Source organism: Salvelinus fontinalis, chromosome 11 (genome assembly GCF_029448725.1).
Source record: "Salvelinus fontinalis isolate EN_2023a chromosome 11, ASM2944872v1, whole genome shotgun sequence".
NCBI classification, from domain to species: Eukaryota; Metazoa; Chordata; class Actinopteri; order Salmoniformes; family Salmonidae; genus Salvelinus; species Salvelinus fontinalis.
This window is the reverse complement of record NC_074675.1, coordinates 22,305,826-22,324,571: the sequence shown is the minus strand read 5'-3', so window position 1 is coordinate 22,324,571 and position 18,746 is coordinate 22,305,826. Positions and strand designations below refer to the sequence as shown.

Below are 18,746 nucleotides of genomic sequence, written 5' to 3'. Positions count from 1 at the left end.
TCTAGTATGCGTTCTGTACACACAAGGCATTGGCAATAAGGAGTGGAGAGAGGTAAGTCCCCTTCAGTTAGCCTACACAGTACACCAGATACTGAATTGAAAGGCCTGATATTCAACATGATCTTTGGCACTCAAACCTCAATATTTATACAAGTAAATTATGAAATGAATCCTCAACCCCTTCTCTGCATATTTTCCCCTATGATTAATAAGTACTGAAATATCGGACCCACATAACCCCTATAGATAGCTGTGTTAGGTATTACTCTGTCTGTGTCCCAAATGGCACCCCATTTCCTACATATGGGCCCTGGTCAAAAGTATTGCACTATATAGGAAACAGTGTGCCATTTGGGACGCTCCCTCTGACATCGGTAATGTCACTCTCAAGTAATGAATTCTCAATATTTAATTTATTCATTTGAAATTGAATTGCACCAGGATATTTTTTGAGCGGTCAATTCGTTTCTCTCTCTCTCCGTTAGAAATTGTATGTCACGAATGTAGTCTGTCAAATACCCGCATTCAACCGGAGGAAATATCTTGCATGCCTTTGACCCTCAACTTTTTCATCCTCTCTCTCTCTCTCTCTCTCTCTCTCTCTAAAGTTTGGAAGGACAGAGGTGATTGAAAACACTCTCAACCCAGAGTTTGTTCGTAAATTCATCTTGGATTATTTCTTTGAGGAACGACAGAATCTGAGATTTGACCTGTAAGTAAACATTTGTATGTGCCCCTTTCTTTTTCACTACCTTTGTGTAGTTACGTGTGTGTATAGTGTATAAAGGAGTGTATCTACAGTGTGCATTGTCAGTACGGATTGGTGTCCCTGCCTAGTGTAGGTATTTAAATTTCTCTCTGACATGCGAGGGGTCAGGAGGTCGCATGGGCACTCTCTCACCGATACGATAGAGAAAATTAAGTGCTGTGTGTGTGTGTCAGCGCCCATTGTCAGGACAACTGTAAGACGAACTAGGGCCTGTGAATTAATACAGTAAAAGACACATTCCTTTACTGAGAGAGACACAGCTAACTAACTGAATACACACAACTAATTGAATGATACACAAATCTCTATTTATACCAATAGCATTATTTACTCCATGTGAAATGACCTGACTGGGACCGTAATAAACGATATATATACAAAAGTATGTGGACACCGCTTCACATTAGTGGATTCTGTTATTTCAGTCACACCCGTTGCTGACAGATGTATAAAATCAAGGACACAGCCATGCAATCTCCATAGACAAACATTGGCAATAGAATGGCCTTACTGAAGAGCTCAGTGACTTTCAACGTTGCACCATCATAGCATGTCACCTTTCCAACGAGTCAGTTTGTCAAATTTCTACCCTGCTAGAGCTGCCCCGATCAGCTGTAAGTGCTGTTATTGTGAAGTGTAAATGTCTAGGTGCAACAATGGCTCAGCCGTGAAGTGGTAGGCCACATAAGCTCACAGAACGGAGCCGCTGAGTGCTTAAGCGCGTAGTGTGTAAAAATCGCCTGTCCTCGGTTGCAACACTCAGCACAAGTGTTTGTCGGGAGCTTCATGAAATGGGTTTCCATGGCACACAAGCCTAGGATCACCATGCGCAATGCCAAACGTTGGCTGTTGGACTCTGGAGCAGTGGAAATGCGTTCTCTGGAGTGATGAATGACGTTACTTGCATAGTGCTAACTTTAAAGTTTGGAGGAGGAATAATGGTCTGGGGCTGTTTTCATGGTTCGGGCTAGGCCCCTTAGGCCCCTCCAGTGAAGGGAAATCTTATCACTACAGCATACAATGACATTCTAGACGATTCTTTGCTTCCAACTTTATGGCAACAGTTTGTGGAAGGCCCTTTCCTGTTTCAGCATGACAATACCGCCGTGCACAAAGCGAGGTCCGTACAGAAATGGTTTGTTGAGATTGGTGTGGTGGAACTGGCCTGCATTGAGCCCTGACCTCAACCCTTTTCGAACACTTTTGGGATGAATTGTGTGTGAGTGAGAGGGCGAGAGAAAAAGTGTGTGTTCACGACCTGTGTGTGTCTCCCCTCAGGCTTAAGATGTGTGTGTGTGTGTGTGTGTGTGTGTGTGTGTGTGTGGGGGGGGCATACTACATCCTCCACTGATGGCTGTGCTCTGCTCAGATAGCTCACTCTCTTTTTACCTGCTTTTTCTCTCCGTTCTTCTCCTCCCTCCTCTCCCTCCCTCTGTTTCCTCTCCCTCTCTCTTTCTCCCCCCACTGATCACTCTTTCTCTTCCTTCCTCTCTTTCCCCTCCTGTCTCCTGCTTTCTCCTTCCTTGTAGTTCTTTCTAGTTTGTGGTCAGAGTAGACATGTGATAACATTCTGTCATTCGTGTTATGGCTCGGTTGGTGTCTTGACTGTGTGGAAGCCTGTGTTTAAAGGTTAGTTAGGGCAGCTTTTCCCTCTTGTTTATCCTGGTCTGAAATATAATTTCCCCAGGCAAGCGAGTGGAACTCTAGTCGAATGGGTTTCTGAGAGAGGTGGACAAGAGAGTGATGGAGCGCTGCTAGGCTGTGTTAATGTCAGAGCTGAGGCTTAACACGCACAGACAAACACACACACACACACACACACACACCACAAGCATGTCCACGCGTACAAGCTGCTGATGCTCACCTTTTAGAACATCTACATTTATAAAAAAAAATTAAAAGTATAATAAATCAATTGAATATACAGCATCACAATAAATCCATTGTTTTAGGAAGGTCCGTCTAAAGAAACATGATGATATGAAGAAAATGTATTTCAGAAGAACAGAATATGATTTGACCTACTGTATGTTATCTGGCTATGCGGCATGCTGTGGGCTTGTTCATTTACATTTAGCAGGCAGGATATGCTTAAGTCCTGTACCATTATTTTATATTACATGATTTTATAGTAAAAATAGTTATAGTAAAAAGTGTGCTTATGAAGTGGCTATGTTGAGCGTAAAAGTGATGATTTGAAGCAGGTCCTATACGCTAGACTTAGTTATTTGGCAACCATAGAATGCATTAGAAATGAAACAATATATGGGCTGAATGATGCGACTATAGGCTATTGATGATTTGAGAGGGAGAGGAGATGGAAACGCATGGTGGTGAGATTTTCTGTAGCTAAAGGTAATGCCTATTAATTATAAAAATTGCCCTATATTACTAGGCCATTGAAAATTGTAGGGTAACTCTGAATTTGTTTAGTTGAGACTAGAATAATTATGTACCGAGGATGTCTTAAATCAGTATTTTTTCGTATTTTTCGATGTGTGTAATATGCAGTAGGCTATGTATTGTATAACGGCATCATTATCTTAATTCTGTTTTTTTTTTCAGGCTCGGACTCATACAGTATAGGCCTATGCAGATGCATAAGCTCTAATATACATATGGTTGTTTTGAATTAATCATCACCTTAGAAAACACTGTCCATTTTGTTGTGTTAGGCTTGGAAACAGCATCCACAACGATCATGTTTTTCACTCAGTTTGAACCTGTTGTTGCGTTTCTTCAAATTGATCAATCACAGTGCGGTGAGTTTTAAAAGCACGATACTGTTTCGATGAGAAGTGTTTGATGTGATTTTCAATCCCATTTGCATTGATGTCAGAGTAGTTAGAGGGACAATAGAGTTCTGAGTACCCGGCCATTAGCGACCTGATGATCATTATAGAGTTGGTACTACTAACACCGGTGTGGCGGTAATATGGTCACCGCAACAGCTCTACGCACACAAGTACACATACTGTACATCATGGACAGACCTATACACAAATATGTGTATAGGTCTACGTGGTAGTGTGTATTTGTGTGTGTGTTAGGTGTCGTGGGGCATTTGTTTTGGCGGCTGAATAAATACAAAACGCATGCCTTTGTGCTGTGTGTCTCAGGAAATGATTTTTTTCATGGATGTAAGTGATCTGTTTCAATGGAATAGAACATTAGAGCTGCTGTGCCTCCAGTGCTTTGTGAGTTACATAACAAACATCCCAGAGCTCATTCTGACAATACACTCAGAATGACAAACACACCATCCCATCTCACTGACAGTGGCAGTATGCCACATAATCTGTCCTGCTTGCTAGACGGGGAGTGTGTGTGTGTGTGTGTGTGTGTGTGTGTGTGTGTGTGTGTGTGTGTGTGTGTGTGGTGTGTGTGTGTGGTGTGTGTGTGTGTGTGTGGTGTGTGTGTGTGGTGTGTGTGTGTGTGTGTGTGTGTGTGTGTTTTTTTTTTTTTTAGGGGAGGCTGGCACAGGACTAGAGCCCAGAGACCCACGAGTACCACACAGAGAGAAATATTCCCTCTCATCTCCCATCAACAGAATCAGAGCCTACTAGTTGTTTGATGTGTGTAATTGAGTAAGGCCATCCTGTTGAGACAACATTGACAGAGATGATAGTGGATGAAAACACTGGCCTGATTGAATGGACAATTTCCCTTCAGGCACACATAATGTTTTCTGTCAACAGAGTTATGTCTATTTCTGGCCTATGCGATAGTGGGGAGGTGATGTTCCAATATGTGATGTAAATGGATTCTATGTTCTATGGCTGATGTTGTATAGCAGTGTTGCTCATCCTTTTTGTTAAAGCTCCAGTTGGGGATTTGGAAAGCTATTCAATGGTCAATGTTTCAATAGTCTCAGCTGTATACAAGTGACGGGACCATTTTGTTGTTCTTATGCTATCTAAATGACTAACAAAATCAATGGGGGCTCCATGCCATGCCTATTTTTATTTTGGTGATTGAGAACTAACAAAGGTGATCTTCTTAAAAAAATACATTGCTCCATTTTCTTTTCTACATAATTTCTATGTGGTTTTAGTTGTTTAAGTGTACACAGATTTTTTTTTTCTCCCATCCCCAAAATGATTTTCAAATAAATACAATCGCATTTAGATTTTTCTGGTGGGGTGGCGGCCACGATTTAGCATATAGAGGAAACACTGCCGACTGTAACTTTAACCAGGGCCTGACAAGCAGTGATCCTTTCTCCTTGGTAGTTTGTTTCGATTAAATGTAATGGTTCTCACTGTCAGAAAAACCACAGGGGCTACAGTAGTGGGTCTTTGTACCACTGCTTTTCTTACAGCTACGCGAGGCTCAGTCTCCATAAAATTGCTTTCAAAAAGTACCTAAAAAAATAGACGTCTATTTTTAGTAGCTGTGTAAAATTACCTGGACTGTGAAATTACTTTGAATTGGTTCCTGAATCTGCAGCTGAATGCAGCCCTGTTGGACAAGAACCCCCCTTTCCAAACTGGCTCACACAGACACCCGCATTGGTACAAGGATACAAACACAAGCGCACAAACACTTAAAACTTCTTATGGATCCCTTCGCGTGCCAATCCCGTTAGCGGGATCGATTTGACAACACCCAGTGAAATTGCCAAATTCAAAAACAGAAATACTCATAATAAGAATTCATAAAGCATACAAGTGTTATACATCGGTTGAAAGATGAACTTCTTGTTAATCCAGCCGCAGTGTCAGATTTCAAAAAGGCTTTACTGCGAATGCAGACCATGCGATTATCTGAGGACAGCTCCGAGCATACCAACACATGAAAATCAGATTTCAACCAGGCAGGTGCTACACAAAAGTCAGAAATAACAATATAATTAATGCCTTACCTTTAGAAGATCTTCTTCTGTTGGCACTCCAAAATGTCCCATAAACATCACAAATGGTAATTGTGTTCGATAAATAGCTTTTTTATATCCCCAAAATGTCAGTTTATTTGGCGCGTTTGATTCAGAAAAACACTGGTTCCAACTCGCCCAACATGCCTACAAAGTATCTAATAAGTTACCTGTAAACTTTGGCCAAACATTTGAAACAACTTTCCTAATCCAACTTTAGGTATTTTAAAACGTAAATAATCGATCAAATTTAAGACGGAATATACTACGTTCAATAGCGGATAAAATGAAAGTGGAGCGAGTTCCAGGTCGCTCGCACCAAATAAAAAAGTACACTTGGCTTGACACTCAGAAAGGAAAGGGCTACTTCTTCATCTCTCAAAGGAAAAACATCAACCAATTTCTAAAGACTGTTGACATCTAGTGGATGCCATAACAACTGCAAGTATAAAAAGGGATTGCCATAGAAAACTAATGGAAAACAGATTGAGCTCAATTTATTTTTTTCCTGGATGGATTGTGCTCGGGGTTTCACGTGCCAAATCAGTTCTGTTATACTCACAGACATTATTCAAACAGTTTTCGAAACTTCAGAATGTTTTCTATCCAAATATACTAATAATATGCATATCCTAGCTTCTGGGCCTGAGTAGCAAGCAGTTGACTTTGGGCACGCTTTTCATCCGGACGTGAAAATACTGCCCCCTAGCCCAAAGAGGTTTTAAACACCCAGGGAGTCCTCCACTTTGACATTTCAGGATACTAAAATGATTGAAAAGCACAAGAAGACTTAATGATACTCTGCGTGACATCATTGCTTTATACATTTACTGAGCGGTCTAACTGAGTGTCCCCTTCTGTAAATCACATGCTGCTTCCAGCTGTACTGCTGTCATCTCCATGCCCCTCTAACAGTGTGTTTCTCTTCTCTTCTCCAGGTACGATGTCGACTCAAAGAGCGCCAACCTGTCAAAACATGTAAGTCTCTTTTTCCGTGTGTGTGTGTGTGTGTGTGTGTGTGTGTGCGCGCGTGTCTGCATGTGTGCTTTGGGGGTACATCCTATTGTCATTAGCACCCCCTTACTACAGTAGTTAATCTCTGTTCTGTAATGACTGGGGTAGTATTTCATAGTGCGGTTACCTTCCCTGGGTAGCCAGTGTGTTTTAGCATAACTGTGCACTCATGCACTCGCTCTCACCCGCTCCTAATTCCATGTGATGCGCTGTGTGTTCTCTACCCTCCCTGTCCCTCGCCTGTCTATTGTCATCGCTGTGAATAAAAAACACACAGATAACAATCATTTCATGTAACAATGCCATCAGTCTGTCTTTGTTGACACACAATAAACCCTGATTCTTCTTTAAAATTATATTATTGTATTTACATTTAGATAGACAGACACAAACAGACACAGGCAGGCAGGCACACACACACACATTCCGATGGGATCTATTTTGATCTTATCTGTTCTTATAAAATCTAGAATAAGAGATGCATATTACCCACTGCAGTCTTACCACAAGGACCCCATCTGTGCCTGTCACACACTCTGGGAATTGCTCATTCATGTGGTCCCTTTCTCTCTTCTGCGCACCACTCTATTCCACAAATGTATCTCTGTCTGCTAGCTCCCCCCAAGGAGTTTGAGATCGGTACTTTCGCCTTGGACACCTGTTCAGTGAATGAATTAAAATAAGTTGAATGGAAATAGTCCTAGAGCAAGGGCCGCATGTGTGCAGGATTTCGTATCAGCCCAACTCTAACACACCTGACGCTCAACATCCAACCCGATAGAGCTAGAGAGGATCTGCAGAGAATGGGAGAAACTTCCCAAAAACAGGTGTGCCAAGCTTGTAGCGTCATACACAAGAAGACTCGAGGCTGTAATCGCTGCCAATGGGGCTTCAACAAGTATTGGGTAAAGGGTCTGTTTACTTATGTAAATGTGATATTTGCTGTTTACTTCTTGTGGCTGCAGGGGTAGTATTGAGTAGCTTGGATGAAAGGTGCACAGAGGTGCCCAGAGTAAACGGCCTGCTACTCAGCCATAAAAGCTAGAATATGCATATAATTAGTGATTTGGATAGAAAACACTATGAAGTTTCTAAAACTATTTGAATGATGTCTGTGAGTATAACAGAACTCATATGGCAGGCAAAAACCTGAGAAAAAATCCAACCAGGAAGTGGGAAATCTGAGGTTTGTAGTTTTTCAACTCATTGCCTATAGAATACAGTGTCTATGGGGTCATATTGACTTCCTAAGGCTTCCACTAGATGTCAACAGTCTTTAGAACCTTGTTTGATGCTTCTACTGTGAAGTGGGGGCGAATGAGAGGGGAATGAGTCAGAGGTCTGCCAGAGAGCCACGAGCTTAGTCTCGCGCGTTCATGTGAGAGCAATTCTACAGACAAAGGAATTCTCCGGTTGGAACATTATTGAAGATTTAAAAACATTTTAAAACATCCTAAAGATTGATTCTATACTTCGTTTGACATGTTTCTACGGACTGTAATATAACTTTTTGGACTTTTCGTCCGTACTTTCCGCTGGACTCGCACGCGCGTCGTGAGTTTGGATTGTGTACTGAACGTGCGAAAAACAAGGAGGAATTTGGACATAAATGATGGACATTATCGAACAAAACAAACATTTATTATTTAACTGGGATTCCTGGGAGTGCATTCTGATGAAGATCATCGAAGGTAAGGGAATATTTATAATGCTATTTCTTACTTCTGTTGATTCCAACATGGCGGATATCTGTTTGGCTTGATTTGTCGTCTGAGCGCCGTACTCAGATTATTGCATGGTTTACTTTTTCCGTAAAGTTTTTTTGAAATCTGACACAGCGGTTGCATTAACCTGTTGGGGATGGGGGCGCTGTTTAGACTATTTATGCTAATGTGGCTAATTTTTTAAACGGCTTCCCACAAAATCCTTGATCGTACAATATGCATATTATTATTATTATTGGATAGAAAACAGTCTATAGTTTCTATAGGAGTTGAAATTTTGTCTCTAAGTGGAACAGAGCCCATTCTACAGCAATTTCCCTGACATGGAGTCAGATTTGAGAAACGTTGGCCACTTTTCTGAAGTCATTTAAAAGGGCTCTGTCGTTGCTATGACTATACGGACACTTCTTACGTCTTCCCCTGGATGCCTTTACGTGATGACGATTCCAACGGGCTCGATTGCTCGTTCACAGGCCCTACAAATGAAAAAAACCTTTAGCTAGCAAGTCTTTTCTTGCTGCGTAACGCGCGTGGAAGACACCGACCCTCTCCTGTTCCAAGCGTTAGTTTAGCCTGTTATATTTCTCCGGTCATCTTTTCACTCGTTATAGGAGTTACAAACATCACAAAGTAGTTAATTTAAAGCGTTTTATAGCAATTTATATCCGTTTAGTGCGATTTTGGGACATTTATTTTTGCAACGATGTGAAAAGTTGGACACGCTTTTCAGTTCATCCCGAACGTAGTTGACATTTCCACATGGCAAGAGGACAGCTTTCCACCAAAAGACGATTTCTCCCAAGAAAGGATCCTTTGCCCAAGATACTGATGGAAGAACAGCTCAAGGTAGGACATTTTTATTATGATAAATCGTGTTTCTGTCGAAACATTTTAGTGGCTTAGGACGCCATGTTTTTTGACGTAGCTTCGCTTGGCGCAAACTGTATTGAAAAGTAAGGATAAATTAAAAAATGTAATAACGCAATTGTATTAAGAATTAAATTGTCTATCAATCCCTGTCCACCCTATATTTTTTAGTCACGTTTATGAGTATTTATGTATAAGAGTAGATCACTGTCTAAGTGGCGCAAGGACGTTTTCTTTACCAGCTTGTCTACATTTCACATTGTCTAACCATGATTTTGGTGGCTAAATATAAACATTTTCGATCAAACTGTATATGCATGTTGTAATGTGATGTTACAGGAGTGTCATCGGAAGAATTCTGAGAAGGTTAGTGAAAAAATTAATATCTTTTGGCGATGTTGACTTTTATCGCTCACTTTGGCTAGAATCAATGCTGGGCTGCTAATTGCTATGTGCTAAGCTAATATAACGATTTATTGTGTTTTCGCTGTAAGACACTTAGAAAATCTGAAATATTGTCTGTATTCACAGGATCTGTGTCTTTCGATTCGTGTATGCTGTGTATTTTTACGAAATGTTTGATGATTAGTAGTTAGGTAAACACGTTGCTCATTGTAATTATTCTAGTCCATTTGTGATGGTGGGTGCAATTGTAAACTATGCCATATACCTGAAATATGCACTTTTTTCTAACAAAACCTATCCCATACCATAAATATGTTATCAGACTGTCATCTAATGAGTTTTTTTGTTGGTTAGGGGCTATAAATATCTTAGTTTAGCCGAATTGGTGATGGCTACTGGTGTTGGTGGACAAATAAAAGATGGTGGAATATGCTAATGTGTTTTTAGGTAATAGATGTACATCTTTACATATTGTGTCTTCCCTGTAAAACATTTTAAAAATCGGAAATGTTGACTGGATTCATAAGATCTGTGTCTTTCATTAGCTGTATTGGACTTTAATGTGTGAAAGTTAAATATTTAAAAAAATATTTTTTTTGAATTTCGCGGCACTGGTTTTTCAGTGGGGGGGGGGGGGGAGTGCCGCTAGCGCCACGCTGATCCTAGACAGGTTTAAGGAGAAGTGGATCTAAAATTCCATGCATAACAGTTTTATCTTTTAGCAATGTTTATTATGAGTATTTCTGTAAATTGATGTGGCTCTCTGCAAAATCACTGGATGTTTTGGAACTACTGAACGTAACGTGCCAATGTAAACTGAGATGTTTTGATATAAATGTGAACTTTATCAAACAAAGCATACATGTATTGTGCAACATGAAGTCCTATGAGTGTCATCTGATGAAGATCATCAAAGGTTAGTGATTAATTTTATTTCTGCTTTTTGTGACTCCTCTCTTTGGCTTGAAAAATGGCTGTGTTTTTCTGTGATTTGGCTCTGACCTAACATAATCGTTTGGTTTGCTTTCGCTGTAAAGCCTTTTTGAAATCGGACACTGTGGTGGGATTAACAAGAAGTGTATCTTTAAAATGCTGTGAAATACTTGCATGTTTGAGGAATTTTAATTATGGGATTTCTGCTGTTTTGAATTTGGCGCCCTGCAGTTTCACTGGCTGTTGACGAGGAGGGACGCTACCATCCCACATACCCTAGTGAGGTTAAACTAAAGTGAAAAAAAAAACAATAACGACGCTACGTACTGGTACCCGAGTAAATGTGTGGGGGTACAGGTTAGTTGTAAAGTGAATATGCATAGATAATAAACAGTGAGTAGCAGCAGAGTTAAAAAAAGGGGGTGGTCAATGCAAATTGTCCGGGTAGCCATTTTATTAACTGTTCATGGCTTCTGGCTTGGGGGTAGAAGCTGTTAAGGAGCCTTTTGGACGTAGACTTGGCGTTCCTGTACCGCTTGCCGTGTTGTAGCAGAGAGAACAGTTTATGACTAGGGTGGCTGGAGCCTTTGACAATTTTTAGGGCCTTCCTCTTACACCGCCTGATATTGAGGTCCTGGATGGCAGGAAGCTTGGCCCCAGTGATGTGTTGGGATGTACGCACTACCCTCTGTAGCGTCTTGCGATTGGATGCCGAGTAGTTGCCATACCAGACGGTGATGCAACCAGTCCGTATTCTCTCAATGGTGCAGCTAAATAACTTTTTGAGGATCTGAGGACCCATGCCAAATCTTTTCAGTCTCCTGAGGGGGAATAGGCGTTGCGTGCCCTCTACAGGACTGTCTTGGTGTGTTTGGACCGTGATAGTTTGTTGGTGATGTGGACACCAAGGAACTTGAAGTTCTCGCCTAAGATCACCGTGTGGAATGCCAAGCGTCAGCTGGGGTGGTGAAACATGCTTCCTCATCTGTCAGTCCGATGGACAAAGCTGATTTTGGCAGATGTCAAGAGAATGCTACCTGCCCCAATACATAGTGCCAACTGTAACGTTTGGTGGAGGAGAAATTGTGGTCTGGGGCTGTTTTCATGGTTTGGGCTAGGCCCCTTAGTTCCAGTGAAGGGAAATCTTAACACTACAACATACAATTAGATTCTGTGCTTCCAACTTTGTGGAAGGCCCTTTCATGTTTCATGGGATGAATTGGAACGCGACTGCGAGCCTTGCCTAATCGCCCAACACCATTGCCCGACCTCACTAATGCTCTTGTGGCTGAATGGGAGCAAGTCCCCGCAGCAATGTTCCAACTTCTAGTGGAAAGCCTTCCCAGAAGAAAGAAGGTGGTTTTAACAGCAAAGGGGTGACCAACTCCATACTAATGCCCATGATTTTGGAAAGGAGGTGTTCGACGAGCAGGTGTCCACATACTTTTTGTCATGTAGTGTACTTTTGTATATATATTGTAGATATATTAATAATTAGATATACAGGCTAGGAAGTTGGCAAAGTTAGCATTATATAATCTCCAATAACACATTAAAAGGCACTTATTTAAACTCAGGGACGCACAACAAAAGGACACATGGAAATGGGAACAAACTGCATTTATAGCTGAGGAAAGGAGAGAAATGGTGATTGTTAGAGTGAGTTCAGGTGTGGTGAGTTGGCAGTAGAGGGGGCATGTCCAGAGGTTAATTAGAGCGTTTTTTTGGAATGACCCTTCAGAACACCATCCATACCAATCACGATTTGTGATGCTGCCTTTCTAAACCACCTCATATTGCTAAATATGGTCTCAAGTGACATTGATTACATTGGACTCACTAGACTGAAACCATTATCCTGGCATTATCTTACCTAATGATCACCATAAGCTCAGCCTGCTATTAGCAAAAGGCTCATGTTCCTCTTATCGCTAGGATTGACTAGATTCATTTAGCATTTCTATCCCTGTCCTATCTTATCTTAGTCACATTTCACACTTTACTCTCTCTTGTGTTTGCTTTGGCAATTTGAAAAAAAAACGGTCTGCCCACATTGCAGGGAAATGTTCTGTTTTAGACTTTGTTTGGCAAACAACCGCTTAAGGATGAAGGTCATTAGAGAAACACAAACAATGAGAACGAGTTATTACATGTTTGACCTTAAGGGATACCTTTTCTGTTATTTGGACAGCCTTCACATGTTGGCTTGTCACATGGCATGTGTCATGCATAGCTTTATTTACCATTACCTGACTAATGTGGCTGATAATCTGTTGGGTAAGATTTTAGACTAGTATTCTAACAATGTGCACAGAGTGAGCAGTGTGTAAAAGTTTCCATGGTGAAAGGATAAAAGGGGGAGTGGTCACTGTAATGTGGGCCAATCACCTTTGCCATCAATAGTATGCAGTCATGGAAAATAACTGCCGTTTTTTCCACAAAGATTTGGTGGATGACGTGCACAATTCAATGTGGGGAGTACAAGAGATGCTCCTCTACCTGTTGGTGTTGGTACAATAGTAACGCAATAATAAAGCCCATATTCCCCGGTCCACTGCCTGTCGTGTTGTGTAAAACACATTGCATTAATGTTGCAGTTACATTTTTTATCCTTATTAAAGGTACGCAACCAGGGACCCTAGCACACACATACTGTGCACACACACACACTCTTAGTCACAAGGCTTTTTTCACTGGTCCTCCATTCTGGAACTGTCTCTCCCAATTTCACAGACGTTCACGCTGGATACATTCTCTATCCCTATCCCTTTCTCTCTCCTTCCCTCCGCCCCAATCTCTCTCGCTCTTGCTCTCACTCTGTCTCTCTCCTTTTCTCCCTTCCTCGACCAGGCATATAAACAGGGGGTGAAATCAATAATCTCAGGCTGGGAATGACACACTTGGCAGTTTTAGAGGCTGCTTAGCCAGCCCTGGCCAGCCCTCTGGGGAATTCCACTGGAGATAAACCTTTACTGTGTTAACATGTGAGAGGCAGGCAGGCAGGCAGGCAGGCAGGCAGAGCAGGCAGAGCAGGCAGGCAGAGCAGGTGTGGTAGTGGAGCTGGGTGGAAATCAGACCTGGGTTCGAATACTATTTGAAGTCTTTTCAAATACTTTATCTAGGCTTGGTTGAGTTTTCTTGGCGCAATGGAATCAATACAATAGTCCTAAAACTGATCAACTGACCATTTGGTAACCCAGGCAGGCTTGAGCAAATACTTAAAGTATTTCAAATAGTATTTGAACCCAGGTCTGGCTGCTGGAGCATGCTGGAAATAGCTGGGCTATAAAGCCTATACAGCACACACTGTTTATACTAGACAGTGTGGTCAGAGAAGACCACAGCGAGATTCCATTATGAAGTGTTGGTGTTTTTCCAGACACTGGCTAACAGAATCACAAGGGTTCTCCTTCCCCCATCCCCCAACATGTGATTCATTGTATTAATGTCAATGTCATGTTTCATAAAGAGTATTCTATGCGCAGTATGGGATGGGAGTCCGCTGTGTGTGGTTTGTGTGGATGTGTGCACCCATGCATGCGCGTGTGTGTGTGTCTCCAATATCTTACACTTCACCAGAATGTGCCCAAATATATATATATATATATATATATATATATATATATATAACTCGTATCTCTGTCTCTGTTTCTGTAGGACTTCCTTGGCCAGGCGTTCTGTACGTTGGGAGAGGTGGTGGGATCGTTGGGCAGCCGTATGGAGAAACCTATGGTGTGAGTACCTCTGTTCCTCCATTTTTTTTAAACCAATTACCTCTAACCTCTGACCCCTATTATATGGTTTCACTCTAACCTCAAAACTCCATGCTATACAACATCATTACACTCACTTCTCAAACCCATAGACAGTATGGTTCTTTGTAGCTCAGTTGGTAGAGCATGTCACCATGATAGTGGGTTTAATTCCCGGGACCACCCGTATGTTAAATGTATACATGCATGACTGTAAGTCGCTTTGGATAAAAAAAAGTCTGCTAAATGGCATAATTGGCAACAAAATAAAAAATATTCTATAAAGATTCGATATGCAGGCTAAACCTGACCCAGTTCTAATGGCATTCACTCAGATCAAATCTAATTGCATTTGTCACATGCGCCGAATACAACAAGTGTAGACCTTACAGTGAAATGCTTACTCACAAGCCCTTAACCAACAATGCAGTTTTAAGAACCCCCCCCACCCCCCCCCCACCCCCCCCACCCCCGCCAAAAAAATAAAGAGATAAGATAACAAATAATTAAAGAGCAGCAGTAAATAACAATAGCGGGGCTATATACAGGGGGTACCGGTACAGAGTCAATGTGCGGGGGCACCGGTATTGAGGTAATATGTACATGTAGGTAGAGTTATTAAAGTGACTATGCATAGATAATTACAGAGAGTAGCAGCAGTGTAGAAGAGGGTGGTTAGGGGGCAATGCAAATAGTCTGGGTAGCCATTTGATTCGATGTTCAGGAGTCTTATGGCTTGGGGGTAGAAGCTGTTAAGAAGCCTCTTGGACCTAAACTTGGCGCTCCGCTACCGCATGACGTGCGTTAGCACAGAGAACAGTGTATGACTAGGGTGGCTGGAGTCTTCCTCTGACACCACTTGGTATAGAGGTCCTGGATGGCAGGAAGCTTGGCCCCGGTGATGTACTGGGCCGTACGCATTACCCTCTGTAGTGCCTTGCGGTCGGAGGCCGAGCAGTTGCCATACCAGGCAGTGATGCAACCCGTCAGGATGCTCTCAATGGTGCAGCTGTAAAACCCTTTGAGGATCTGAAGACCCATGCCAAATCTTTTCAGTCTCCTGAGGGGGAACAGGTTTAGTCGTGCCCTCTTCACAACTGTCTTGGTGTGCTTGGACCATGTTAATTTGTTGGTGATGTGGTCACCAAGGAACTTGCAGCTGTCAACCTGCTCTACTACAGCCCCGTAGATGAGAATGGGGCGTGCTCGGTCCTCCTTTTCATGTAGTCCACAATCATCTCCTTTGTCTTGATCGCATTGCGGGAGAGGTTGTTGTCCTTGCACCACACGGTCAGGTCTCTGACCTCCTCCCTATATGCTGTTTCATCGTTGTCGGTGATCAGGCCTACCACTATTGGGTCATCAGCAAACTTAATGATGGTGTTGGAGTCGTGCCTGGCCGTGCAGTCATGAGTGAACAGGGAGTACGGGAGGAGACTGAGCATGCACCCCTGAGGGGCCCCAGTGTCGAGGATCAGCGTGGCGGATGTGTTGTTACCTACCCTTACCACCTGGGGGCAACCCGTCAGGAAGTCTAGGATCCAGTTGCAGAGGGATGTGTTTAGTCCCAGGGTCCTTAGCTTAGTAATGAGCTTTGAGGGCACTGTGGTGTTGAATGGTGAGCTGTAGTCAATGAATAACATTCTCACATAGGTGTTCCTTTTGTCCAGGTGTGAAAGGGCAGTGTGGAGTGCAATAGAGATTGCATCAACTGTGGATCTGTTGGTGTGGTATGCAAATTGGAGTGGGTCTAGGGTTTCTGGGATAATGGTGTTGATGTGAGCCATGACCAGCCTTTCAAAGCATTTCATGACTACAGACGTGCGTGCTATGGGTCAGTAGTAATTTAGGCAAGTTACCTTAAGTTTTCTTGGGCATAGGGGCTATGGTGGTCTGCTTGAAACATGTTGGTATTACAGACTCCGACAGGGAGAGGTTGAAAATGTCCATGAAGAAACTTGCCAGTTGGTCGGCGCATGCTCGGAGTACACGTCCTGGTATTCCGTCTGGCCCTGTGGCCTTGTGAATGTTGACCTGTTTAAAGCTCTTACTCAAAGGTCTTACTCACATCGGCTGCGGAGAGCGTGATCACACAGTCGTATGGAACAGTTGACGCTTTCATGCATGTTTCAGTGTTACTTGCCTCGAAGCGAGCGTAGAAGTTATTTAGCTCGTCTGGTAGGCTCGTGTCACTGGGCAGCTCTCGGCTGTGCTTCCCTTTTGTAGTCTGTAATCGTTTGCAACCCCTGCCACATCCGACAAGCGTCAGAGCTGGTGTAGTACGTTTCGATCTTAGTCGCGTATTGACACTTTACCTGTTTGATGGTTCATCGGAGGGCATAGCGGGATTTCATAAGCTTTCGGGTTAGAGTCCCACTCCTTGAAAGCGGCAGCTCTACCCTTTAGCTCAGTGCGGAAGTTGCCTGTAATCCATGGCTTCTGGTTGCGTTATGTACTTACAGTCACTGTGGGGACGATGTAATCAATGCACTTATTGATGAAGTCGGTGACTGATGTGTTGTACTCCTCAAAGCCATCGGAAGAATCCCGGAACATATTCCAGTCTGTGCTAGCAAAACAGTCCTGTAGTTTAGCATCTGCTTCATCTGAACACTTTTTTTATAGACTGAGTCACTGGTGCTTCCTGCTTTAATGTTTGCTTGTTAGCAGGAATCAGGAGGATAGAATTATGGTCAGATTTTCCAAATGGAGGACGTGGGAGAGCTTTGTACGTGTCTCTGTGTGTGGAGTAAAGGTGGTCTAGAGTTTCTTTCCCTCTGGTTGCACATTTAACATGCTGATAGAAATGAGGTAAAACTGATTTAAGTTTCCCTGCATTAAAGTACCCAGCCACTAGGAGCGCTACCTGGATGAGCGTTTTCCTGTTTGCTTATGGCGGTATACAGCTCATTGAGTGTGGTTTTAGTGTCAGCATCGGTCTGTGGTGGTATGTAGACAGCTACGAAAAATACAGAAACTCTCTAGGTAGATAGTGTGGTCTACAGCTTATCATGAGATACTCTACCTCAGGTGAGCAAAACCTCGAGACTTCCTTAGATAACGTGCACCAGCTGTTGTTTACAAATATGCATAGGCCCACGCCCTGTGTCTTACCAGAAGCTGCTGTTTTATCCTGCCGATAGTGTATAACCCGCCAGCTGTATGTTCTTAATGTCGTCGTTCAGCCACGACTCGTGAAACATAAGATATTACAGTTTTTAATGTCCCGTTGGTAGGATAAACATGCTTTCAGTTCGTCCCATTTATTTTCCAGCGATTGAACGATAGCTAACAGTACTAATGGCAAAGGCAGATTAGACACTCATCGCCTGATCCTCACAAGGCACCCCTATCTCTTTCTGCGAAATCTTAGTTTCTTTCTCCAGTGAATGACGGGCATGTTCGGGTGTTTGGAGCATATTCTTCCCGTCCAACTCATTAAGGGACAACTATTCATCCAATTCAAGGTTAGTAATCGCTGTTCGGATGTCCAGAAGCTCTTTTCGGTCATACGAGACGGTAGCAGCAACATTATGTGCAAAATAAGTTACAAACAATGTGAAAAAACAAACAAAAATAGCACGGTTGGTTAAGAGCCAATAAAACAGCAGCCATCCCCTCCGGCGCCATCACTCACCTGATCATTATAGAATTTACACCAACACACGTAATTAGAACTCTGATTCATCATTTTACATCGTAACTTTAAACCTGACCCATGATCTACTTCTCATGGCGGTCACTCACCTGTCATTTACTCTGAAATATTTACATACACACACACAATTACTTGGTAATGTTTATTGTCAACATATCAGTCTTTGACACGTAAGACACATGACCCAGTTCCTTGTCTTGACCTGAAGACAAAAAAATACCAATAAACACACTTTCTCCCATATATACAGTGATACAGTGCCTACAGCCTGAATTTAAAATGGATTAAATTTAGATTTTGTGTCACTGGCCTACACACAATACCCCATAATGTCAAAGTGGAATGTTTACAAGTAAATAAAAAATGAAAAACGGAAATGTCTTGAGTAAGTAAATATTCAAACCCTTTGTTATGCAATCCTAAATAAGTTCAGGAGTAAAAATGTACTTAACAAGTCACATAATAAGTTGCTTGGACTCACTCTGTGTGCAGTAATAGTGTTTAGCATGATTTCTGAATGACTACCTCATCTCTGTATCCCACACATACAAGTATCTTTAAGGTCCCTCAGTCAAGCATTGAATTTCAAACACAGATTACACCACAAAGTCCAGGGAGGTTTTCCGATGCCTCACAAAGAAGGGCACCTATTGGTAGATGGGTAAAAATAAAGCAGACATTCAATAACCCTTTGAGCATGGTGACGTTATTTATTACACTTTGGATGGTGTATCAATACACCCAGTCACTA

At 42.3% G+C, this 18,746-nt stretch overlaps 1 protein-coding gene across 1 annotated transcript in view; it reads left to right on the top strand.

Annotated features, from left to right (window-relative positions):
* LOC129865281 (copine-8-like) overlaps positions 1-18,746 on the top strand; it is a 134,989-nt gene that overhangs the window by 42,851 nt on the left and 73,392 nt on the right. The window contains exons 3-6 of the mRNA XM_055937927.1: positions 6-52; positions 609-712; positions 6,581-6,620; positions 14,243-14,319. Coding sequence (XP_055793902.1) covers positions 6-52; positions 609-712; positions 6,581-6,620; positions 14,243-14,319 — 268 coding nt within the window. The remainder of the gene's footprint in view (positions 1-5; positions 53-608; positions 713-6,580; positions 6,621-14,242; positions 14,320-18,746) is intronic.